Here is an 11,020-nt window from a genome sequence, read left to right as displayed (position 1 = left end):
AAAAAAAAAAAAAAAAAAAAAAAAAAAAAAAAAAAAAAAAAAATTTCATTGCCTTGCTTAAGCAGGTATCTTATTCACAACTGCCTCTGAGTAACTTTCAATTATTGTCCAAATTCAAATCTAAAATTTTTATCAAATTCAAATCTAAATTTTGTCAACGATAAAACGTTACATATTGCAGGCTTTATAAAACTGTTCAATCGAAAAGGTAATATCACAAACATTAAACACTGTCATGCTAATAACGTTTAATGTCTTCACTGCTGCATAATATGTGCATATATGTGTACACATACGCACACCCTCTGATAAGGTTTGGCTCTGTGTCCCCACCCAAATCTCATTTTGAACCGTACTCCCATAAATCCCAGTGTTGTGGGAGGGACCTGATGGGAGACAACTGGAATCATGGGAGCGTTTCCCCCATACCATTCTCATGGTGGTGAAAAAGTCTCACCAGATCTGATGGTTTTATCAGGGGTCTCCACTTCTGTATCTTCCTAATTTTCTCTTGCTGCTGCCATATAAGAAGTGCCTTCTGCTATCCACCATGATTCTGAGGCCTCCCCAGCCATGCGAAACTGTAAGTCCTATTAAAGCTCTTTTTCTGTCCAGTCTCAGCTATGTCTTTATCAGCAGCATGAAAACAGACTAATACACCTTCCCAATATGATTGGTTTAACAAGAAGAACACTCTCCCTAATGGGCATAGTCTAGCAAGTTTGTTTAAAAAGATTTGTCTTGGCCTGGGCAATACAGCGAGACCCTGTCTCTACAAAAAATTTATAAAACTAGCCAGGTATCAGGCGTATCACCTGAGGTCAGGAGTTCGAGACCAGCCTGACCAACATGGAGAAACCCCGTCTCCACTAAAAATACAAAAAATTAGCCGGGCGTGGTGGCACATGCCTGTAATCCCAGCTACTAGGGAGGCTGAGGCAGGAGAATCGCTTGAACTCGGGAGGCGAAGGTTGTGGTGAGCCGAGATCACAACATTGCACTCCAGCCTGGGCAACAAGAGCGAAATTCTGTCTCAAAAAAAAAAAAAAAAAAAAAAAAAATTAGCCAGGTATAATGGTGTGCACCTGCAGTCTCAGCTACTTAGGAGACTGAGGCAGGAGGACTCATCACTTGACTCCCCAAGGTCGAGGCTACAGTGAGCTATGATCACACCACTGCATTCCAGCCTGGGCAACAGAGCAAGACCCTGTCCTTAAAATAAAAAAAAAGACATGTCTTACTAATTTACAGTCACACCTTGTTCAAGGTGGGAGGGATCTTAGAGGTTATCTAGTCTTGAGGCCCAAATGCAGCGCAAGATTAGACGGGGCAAGGTGGGGTGAAGTCAGTGAGAGCTCACAAGCTTTGTCATCTGACAGGTAGCTAACCCTCAGCTCCTTCTGCTCCCCTCCACGAAGGTGACTTTTTAAAACTCAAATCTATGTCTTTATTCCTATTAATTTTTTAAAGCTATATAGCTCATCATTCTACACATTAAGATCTTTGCAATTCTGCCCCTGCTATCAAATATATCTGTTATACATGCCACATCTTTATCAAAACCACTGGCATGGCAAGAGAAGACCTTCACAAAGAGAAGAGCAGCAGGAGGAAAAATCAGAGGCAGTAAATGTAGATAATGTTTAAGGGGTTCACTGTAAGAGAGAAATGGGGTGGTAGCAGGATAGGGATTTGGTGGAGAGATCAAGTGGTTTTTTAAAAAATATTCAAACATTTATAGGCTAATGGAAATAATCATTCAAATGTGAAGGAAAACAGTATGTAAAACATGTCATAAGCTGTAAAGTTCAACATAAATGTAATTTATTATATACAGCCACTTTTCTCTTGCCAGGCTATTTATGTTAAAATTTGATTTTTAGAGCCTCCAGCTCTTTCTGAATTCTCTTTCTGAACATTCAGAGACCCTGCTCCCATGATCATATCTCCTTTTTCTCTGAATATTTTGAAATCTGTGTCCAATAGCCCCTGCCTTTGCTGTTATGAGTTCAAACATTACATGACCCCTTTCACCCAAATCTTGTTTTCACATCAATCTCCTCCACCGTTTATGAGAATTTCTAAAAACCAATTTCAGATTCGTTAAAGGAACCATCAAAGGCGTCCTCTAATGGGATTACATTTTTTAACATAAAAACCTAAGATTCACTTTTTTGAGTTTTATTGCATCCCTAAGCAAGTTAACAAAAAAAGGTTTATTATTTGGTAAAATTATTCTCTAAGGGTGTAACATCCAATCCTGAAAATTTCTATGCAAAGCAAGAAGTGGCCGATACTAAATTCTTCCCCAGCAGCACATCTGCATACATAATCACATCACCAACACAGGCTTTCTCCTCTCCCAACCCCCACACCGGGCTCAAACAAAAAGTTAGTGTGCACACACAGAAAGCACATTTACAATGTCTGCTCCACAACAGACCCTGCTAGGCTGCTCTGCAGAGGTACTAAATATTTTGCTCCTAGTTCTAAGCTTACTATTTGAGTAAGTAATAAGAAAGCAACGGTGATCAGTGCATAAATACACGACACATTCCTTCAAAACTCCGTTTCTAAACACAAATTCTTTACCAATTAAAATATAAAATGTGTTAGCCCCAGGCAAATGATTCTACACCCACCAATGCATTCCACTTAATGGCAAAGACATATTTTTAAAGTATACTTGTTCATAAAGTATCTCATAAAGTATACTACATAAAGTATAGCACTTGCCAAAATATACTTTTAAAATACCAAAGTGCCTAAGAAAAAAAAATTGACTATTTGTTCTTTAAAGGGATAGGACAAATAAATCTTATTCAGAAATTCACACATGCCAAACTGATAGCAGCACTGCAAAGCAAACAGAAAGGTTTCTAGTTTCATAAATCAATCCACAGCTTTAAAATGAGCCATTATGTTAAACTCTAGGAAAACTATAAAGTTATTTTGTCTTTATGTTCACTTCTACCAAACACCCTAAAAACAAATTTTCATGAATTTCACGTAAATTGGCCACAGCTGTTTTTGGACCAGGACCTGTCTCATAATTTTGTGTGTAAGCTGAACATTACTTTGCTTAGTGTTAACACATAGTAAGTCCTCAATAAACATGTCAAGAATTCTCCTCAATTCAAAATTATAAGAGCATCAAGGTCATAAGGATGCACTATTTTTTCTAAAACTAAAAAACTGTGAAACTCATTCAATCAAGATTATAATGTAAAATACCCAAGTATTCCAATTTTAAATCATTTTCTTAAACACGAATAATTTTAATAGACACATATCACCACTTCTGTTTCTAAAATAAATTCCTAAGTTCCTGCTGCAACAGCAGAAGATTTAGATTTCATATAAACCCATAGGTTTAGAAATTATCGACAGGCAGACTAACTTATAAAGATCCCCAGTAGAAGTTACACTTTATAGAGACGGATTTTTTTAAATCTGTTTTGTTCACTGCTGTTGCCTCTCCTTCACCAATGCCTTGGCACACAGGATTTCAATTAATATTTGCTGGACTGAAAAACAGCATATGTGTGTGAAGACCCTTGCTACAAAGCCAGACTCAGACCACCTGTAGGTCCCCCACCCCCAAACCCATCCCCCTGAGAAAACCTGGAGCAGGCCCATGTGGGACGGACACAAAATGACCCCTAGAGAATCAAGGAAAGGGAGACTAAACCTCAAGGGGACTGACTTCACACTCAGTCTTCACACACTGCCCAAATGTGTTCATTCTGTTGCAGTGTCTAAAATCTCACCAACTGAGAGATTCCTTTAGGTTACCAAATCTCCTCTTTTCAGAATTAAGGAACCATTTAAACCTGTCAACAACCTTAAGATATGTACGTTTCATCATTCCATTTACAGATGAGGAAACTGAGGCTAAATGGCAGTTACTTTTCCAGTGTCACAGTATACGTAGAGCACAGGCCTGACTCAGAACCTTTCATCCTACAGTGCTGCCTCCCCACTGAGAGGGGAACAGGACTAACCTTCACTCACACCTCAATACATGAGCTGGTTCCCAATACCCTTCTACAGAAACACCTAAAGCAAGCTTTCTCAAAGACGGGGCTTTGGTCTGGGGTGACAGCAAGCAACAAGTAGTTGAAGCACATGAACACTGTAGAGGCAAGGATCTGAAGTTCAGACCATGGATTTGGGGGGCTCGAGGGAACCAAGCCTCAAAGACAAACCACAAATTTCACAACACTGCAGAGGGCCAGCCCTTGCTCCAGAACAGTTTGCCTCCCTCTTCCTCTTTCTACCCTTCCACGTGACCCTCACGGTTCTCCCCACCAGAAAAGAGGCTACCATTGTTAGTTGCCAGAGTCTGGCCACACTGTGCATCTCAACCACAGTGACTGGCACAGAGCAAGAACGCAAATATTTACTGAATGAACCCAAGACAAAAGTTGTTTCTGTGGCCAAGCTGGGACCCTAACTGCCATTTTTTAACACAGTGGAGACCTGAAGCACCTGATTACTGGTGTAAAACGGACTTTTAAAAGCCCAGTCTGAGTTGAGGACAGGCTACAGTAAAAGCCTTATGTGATTATTTTTCCCCAGCCAGCCTGTCTCAAAGAAGAAAACAGCTTAGCACTTTGGCATACAAATATAGACCTCAGACGGGCATAATATGTTAATATCTTAAGAGTGCAAAAGCAAACCATTACTTGATCTGGCTGCCTACTTTAGGTCATCCTAACATGAACAGCAGTTTAGAAAAGAAAAATCCCCTCTCAGCATTCTCAGGGTGACAATGAGGGTGGGGATAATAGCAGGTATTTCCCAAAAGTTCAAAGTTGGCCAAAACCCAAAAAATCATATTCTGCGATGTGCAAAACGTTTCCTTCAAACCATGACTAATAATTTAAACAAATACATGTTTACACCAAATAATTAACTAAACAAAGCCCATGTTTATAGGAAAATATGACATTAAGCCAAATGGTTTCAAAGACAATTCTTGAAAATTTTACCTATTTCCCTTTTGGTCGGCACCCGTGACCTGAAAAACCTTGGCTAGTAGTTCTGATTAGTATCAAATCGTCATAATGTGACATTTTTAGGCGTCAAATTACAGTAAAACTACTAGGGCAAGAACAAGAGCCAAAAGCAACAGGGAAGATGTCCATTTTCCCTTTACAACCCCCCCTCCATTTACCACTTAACGGCACGTTTTTATGTTAGAAAAGGGCCGCATCCTTCGAGATCCAGCTCAGCGTTAAGTCCGTGATTTCAGGAACAAACCTGCCGCTTCCAAAATACAGGCTGAGATGTCCTCCCCATGAATTAGTTTTGCGCTCTTGCACCACCTCCTTTGTCTACGCTGTCCCTGCAAACTCCTAGCTCAATGCCCTCCAGCAAACAAGCTGCCTGAACGCAAAGACGACCGTTCCAAGTCTTTTTTCAAAGAAGGGGAAAACCCAATCACGCTCCTGAAGCCTGGTTCCCACGGAAGCAGGCCAGGCTGTCCACGACGGAAGCCTCGACCCTGGCTGGGGTCGTCGGCCCGGCAGCGCGCACTGGGAGAGCCAGGGCCAGAGCCGGGGCCGGGAACCGTAGCCCCGCCGCCTCCGCGGGATGCAGTGACCACCGCCCGCCGCCCCCGGGCCGGCACTCACCTCCGTGGAGGGGCAGCGGCGCCAGCACCTGGCCGCGGACCTCGGCCTTGGGGGAGTCAAGCCCGTAGCGCCCGCGGTCGATGCGGAACGTGAGCGGGGCGCCGCGGCCGGGCTCCTGCACCGTCACGTTGATGAGCGCCGTGTAGTACTCCTGGCTCGCGTTGTCTGCCCGCGCCGGCCACAGGCTGCAGGTCAGCAGGGCGAGCGCGGCGAGCCGGGCAGGCCCGCCCGCCCCCGCGCAGCTCATCTCCCCCGGCCGCCGCCGCCCGCCGCTCGCGGGACCGTTGGCTCCGGGTCCGGCGCGGAGAGGCGGGGCGGCGCGGCCCGGGCTTGCGGCGGGAGCGCGCGCGCGGCCTGCGCGGGGCCGAGCCCGAGCGCGGCCCTCCTGGACGCTACGGCCTCGCCGCTCGCCGCCCTCACGTCCGCTGCCCACCCGTGGGGACGCGCCCATGGGCCCTCGGCGAGGGCGGCGTCTCAAGTCGCACGCGGGCGTCTCTTCAGGGTCCCGGGAGGGCTGTAGGAGCGTGCCCCCTCCATCCCCCCGGTCGGTCCCGCCGAATGGGAGGCGCCTCGCAAGGACACGGCGCGGGAGGGGAAGGGCGGCACGGGAGGAAGCGCCCCCAGGAGAGTCAGAGGAACACAAAGTCCCTCTCGCGCGGCTGCCGCCTGAGGCGCGCGTCCGCCGCCGCCCCGCCCCCCGGCTGGTCTAGCGGCAACGCACAGGCCTAAGGCGCAGCCCCGCCCCGCGCGCATGCGTGCGAGGGCCTGTCCGCTCCCGCCCGCCTGCACGAGGGCGCGGACAGCCGGGTCACCCACTGGCGCTGGCAGTTTCTCTGTCGGGCGTGATGGCTGCAGGGCCTGGAGCCCGGGAGATCTGCGAGGGCATGTGGAAATGTGTGAGAACAGACTACAAAAGAAAAAAAGTTCTAACTTTAAAATAAATGTTTAAAATTAAATGTCATGAGACTTAACATTCATGTCATGCGGTTGACATCATGGATGGGGGATGTCTGGCCCGAACCTGCAGGGACACGAGTGGTTGGGAAAGGCCTCTAGGGCAGCAGTCCCTAACCTTTTGGCACTGGGCGACGGGTTTCCTGGAACACAGTTTTTGCAGGGACTGAGGGAGAGAAGTGGTTTTGGATGAAGCTGCTTCACCTCAGATCATCAGGCGTTAGATTCTCCTAAGAAGCGCGCAGCCTAGATCCCAAGCACGCGCAGTTCACAACCGGTTCGCGCGCCTATGAGAGTCTAATGCCGCCCTGATCTGACAGGGCAGAGCTCAGGCGGTAATGCTCGCTCACCTCCTGCTCGCTCACCTCCTGCTCGCTCACTGGTTCCTCGCAGATCGTGGGCACGGGTCCGCGGCCGGGCGGTTGGGAAGCACCTGCTCTAGTGACTGGGTGAAATACCCCTGGGGTCCCCGGACCATGAGAACCCCCCCACACCTTCCCAAACGCGCGCACACGCGACTCTCACTTTCTCTCTTCATGGCGTTTAAAAAGATGTACATCGCTCTAAAGTATCAACTGAAAGGAAGAATGGGGCCGTGCAACTGATTTCAGGAACTTACAGGATCTTTGTGGGGAGGCGGAGGGGGAAAGTTTGGCGTCTTCTGTCCAGCCAGGGTTGGGTCTCCTGCCTCCTATAGCGGGGAAGTGGGTGGAGTCAGCTTTGCGCAAGCAAATGTCCTGAAAATCCGGAAAAGAGGTAGCTTCCCAAAAAGAAATTTGAGGCACTGTTTCCAGGAAAGAGTACGGATGCAGTGCAGGCTAAAACTTAAGATGTCCACTACTGGCCAGGCTCAGTGGCTCACGCCTGTAATATCAGCACTTTAGGAGTCCTAGGTGGGAGGATCACGAGGTCAGGAGTTCGAGACCAGAATGGGCAACATGGTGAAACCCCGTCTCTACTAAAAATACAAAAATTAGTGGGTCATGGTGGCACGCGCCTGTAATCCCAGTCTGTAATCCCAGCTACTCGGGAGACTGAGGCAGGTGAATCGTTGGAACCCGGTAGGCAGAGGTTGCAGTGAGCTGAGATCCAGCCACTGCACTCCAGCCTGGGCGACAGAGCAAGACTCCATCTCAAAAAAAAGAAAAAAGAAGAAGACAGATGTCCATTATTGATGACTTGGTGACATCCTTCACAATTTCTCTCCTCATTTCCCTCTCTTCCACCCTCTACCATAGTCCTTATAGACCATGCCCTGGCCTATGGATAACGGCTTTTCCTTACTTACTTATCCTCAGCAAGCCCAGCCCCTAGACCAAAGCAGTGGGATCCCCACCCTGGGCCTGGCATTTAAAGAGTGCTCTGATCTGGTCCCCCTCTAGCTGGGCGCCTCATAGGGCAGGGAGTCCTTTAGCACCAAGGTATCCATGCTCTAGCACCCAAGACCCAAATATTCCTTGCCCCTACAACCCGGGGCCACGTCTAGGGCCTGTGTGGGGCTCTTCCCAGTGAGGGTCTCCTGCTCTTCTCGCTGAGCATGCCCTGGCCTACCCCTGCCCGAGAGGCTCATGGCCTCTACTCCTTTGTCCTTATAAGGGAGGAGTCTTCAAACTGTAAGATGCCCACAACCCCTGGCACAAGAAACAATTATAGAAGCTCACAAGCACCACTTTGTTAATCAGGTGGGGAGGAAGTGGCTTTCTCAACCCTTCTGAATTTGTCAGGGAGAAAGTTGGTTCCAGAGCACTTTTAACACCTCCCTGGCACTTGCCGATCTCCCCTTTAAACAAAGCGAGATGAGGTCTCAGTGCACAGCCTCATCAGGCACCAGCATGTATGGCGACATTCACATCAGCCTATACTTGGAAGTGGCGTTGTCTTTTAAGGAGACCTTAAGGGGGTTTGTTTGTTTGTTTTTTGTTTTTCCAGGCTGGAGTGCAGTGGCGTGGTCTCGGCTCACTGCAAGCTCCGCCTCCCGGGTTCACGCCATTCTCCTGCCTCAGCCTCCCGAGTAGCTGGGACTACAGGTGCCCGCCACCACGCCCGGATTTTTTTTTTTTTTTTTTTGTATTTTTAGTAGAGACGGGGTTTCACCGTGTTAGCCAGGATGGTCTCAATCTCCTGACCTCATGATCCACCCGCCTCGGCCTCCCAAGGTGTTAGGATTACAGGCATGAGCCACCGCACCTGGCCAAGGAGATCTTAAGGTTTTAAGGAGACCTTAGGGAGACAAGAGGTTTTTCATTTATAATAATGATACAACGCTACCTTTTAAAATATTGTGGTACAATACGCGTAACATAAAATTGTCCATCTTAACCATTTTTAAGCATATGGATCAGTGGCCTTAAGTACATTCACACCATTGTGTAACCTTCATCATCCGTCTCCAGAACTCTTTCCATCTTGTAAAACTGAAACTCTGCACCCATTAAACCTTCCTCCTCCCCCAACCACCATTCTTCCTTTCTGTCTCTATGATTTTGATGATTCTAGTTACCCACATCAGTGGAATCATATAGTATTTGTCCTTTTGTGAATAGGTTATCTTGCTTTGCATGATGTCCTTGAGGTTCATCTCTGTTGAAGTACATGTCAGATTCCTCCTTTGCTAAGGCTGAATCGTATCACATTGTATGTATATACCAAGTTTTTTTTAGCCATTCATCCATTCCACTGTATGGATATAATACATTTTGTTTATCCATTCATCATAGGACACTTGGGTTGCCTCTACCGTTTGGCTATTGTGAATAATGATGCTCTATGAACATGGGGCGTATAAATATCCCTTAATGCTTTCAATTCTTTCGTGTATATACTCAGAAGTGGAATTACCAGATCTAATGGTAATTCTATGCTTAATTTTTTTCAGGAACTGCCCTACTTTTTTTTTTTTATATAGTGGCTGTCCCATTTTACATTTCCACCAACTGCCCAAGGGTTCCAGTTTCTTCACATCCTTGCCAACACTTCTCTATTTGTTTTTCAAAATAGTAGCCATCCAAATGGGTATTAGGTGGTATCTCATCATGGTTTTGATTTGCATTTCCCTAATGATTAGTGGTGTTGAACATCTTTTCATGTGCTTATTGGCCATTTGTATATCTTTACATGATGCTATCTTTTAAAACATTTAAGAAAAAAGTGAATTAATTAAAAGTATTGGTTAAATAAAAGCACGAGTGGTTTTATTGGACATGGCAGGTCTCATGGAGGATGTGTGCCGCAGTCTGACTCTGGCCCACGCTGGCCTGTGAATGAGCTGCCCACGAGCCTTTTTCTTTAATGGGGTTATTTCCCTGACTCCACCACGCACCACATTCCCCTGCCTCTGTGTCCATTTCTCAGCCCACAATAAATCCTAGGTCACCTGTAAGCCCCAGCTCAAATTCCCCTTCTCCCTAGAACTCCAGTGGAGCCCCAGCTGCCAGCCTCCCACATCCAGGCCCCGTAAGAGCTTCAGTCCTTCAGAAGAAGAGCTGTCTTCTCTGTGAGCAATGTCTGCCCTCCCGGGACAGCAGAAGGGGTAATGTGTGTGTAAAGCATGCTGCACAGAGTTTGGGACTCCAGCAATCAGAGGCCAAGCAGCATCTCCTGGACAGTGCTAGATACCCTCGTGGGTCGCCCAGATTTCCCAAAGTCCAACTCCTGTTCCTCCTCCTCTTCCTTTTCTTTCTTGAATGGCACATAATCCCCACTGTTCCTAGGAAGGCCCTGCTCTTACTTCATTACTGACATGTTCCCTTTTATCACCATTTCTCACTCCATTCCTTGACCCATAGGAAACCATTTTCGTGTGCTTCATGTGTCTCTTTTGTTTGTGTTCTTGCAAAATGCATGTTGTTGCTTAATGTGCATGTGCTTTTTAATTATTAAACTGTATTGGGTCATTGATGTCATTCTGTTTCTGATCCTCTTCACCCAGCACTATATTTTTTTTACTTCTTTCATACATGTATTAATTTTTTTTTCTTCTTCTTACAAACAGAGGTTTTATTGTGTTTGGTCCACAATCGTATTTCACATTATCTCATGGAGCAGGGCCCCTGGGTGGGGGTCCCTGTGCAGTACTTGGCGGGGCGTGTGGCCAGGGGAAGATGGAGCAGTATAGCTTGTCGAGCCCAGAAAGGAGGAGGGTTGGGGGCTCCTTAAAACCTACTGAGGGGCCGGGCATGGTGACTCACACCTATAATCTCAGCACTTGAGGAGGCCGAGGCGGGTGGATCACATCTGAGGCCAGGAGTTGACCAGCCTGGCCAACATGAAGAACCCCGTCTCCACTAAAAATACAAAAATTAGCCGGGCGTGGTGGAGCACCTGCAGTCCCAGCTACTCAAGAGGCTGAGGCTGGAGAATCGCTTGAGCCCGGGAGGTGGAGGTGCAGTGAGCCGAGATTGCACTACTGCACTCTAGCCTGGGTGACA

At 46.9% G+C, this 11,020-nt stretch overlaps 1 protein-coding gene across 2 annotated transcripts in view; it reads right to left on the bottom strand.

Annotated features, from left to right (window-relative positions):
- Positions 1-6,348, bottom strand: part of RNF130 (ring finger protein 130) — a 151,217-nt gene extending 144,869 nt beyond the window's left edge. Inside the window, exon 1 of one of the 2 annotated variants that reach the window (XM_017863957.1) lies at positions 5,640-6,348. In XM_017863957.1, the coding sequence (XP_017719446.1) occupies positions 5,640-6,090 (451 nt within the window). In that variant the 5' untranslated portion in view covers positions 6,091-6,348. The remainder of the gene's footprint in view (positions 1-5,639) is intronic. The other variant, XM_017863958.1, reaches the window with a different exon arrangement.
- Between the last annotated feature and the right edge of the window lie 4,672 nt (positions 6,349-11,020).

This window comes from Rhinopithecus bieti, unplaced genomic scaffold (assembly GCF_001698545.2).
Source record: "Rhinopithecus bieti isolate Rb0 unplaced genomic scaffold, ASM169854v2 scaffold_73501, whole genome shotgun sequence".
Lineage (NCBI taxonomy): Eukaryota > Metazoa > Chordata > Mammalia > Primates > Cercopithecidae > Rhinopithecus > Rhinopithecus bieti.
The sequence above is the reverse complement of the archived record's forward strand: the minus strand, read 5'-3'. Positions and strand labels throughout refer to the sequence as shown.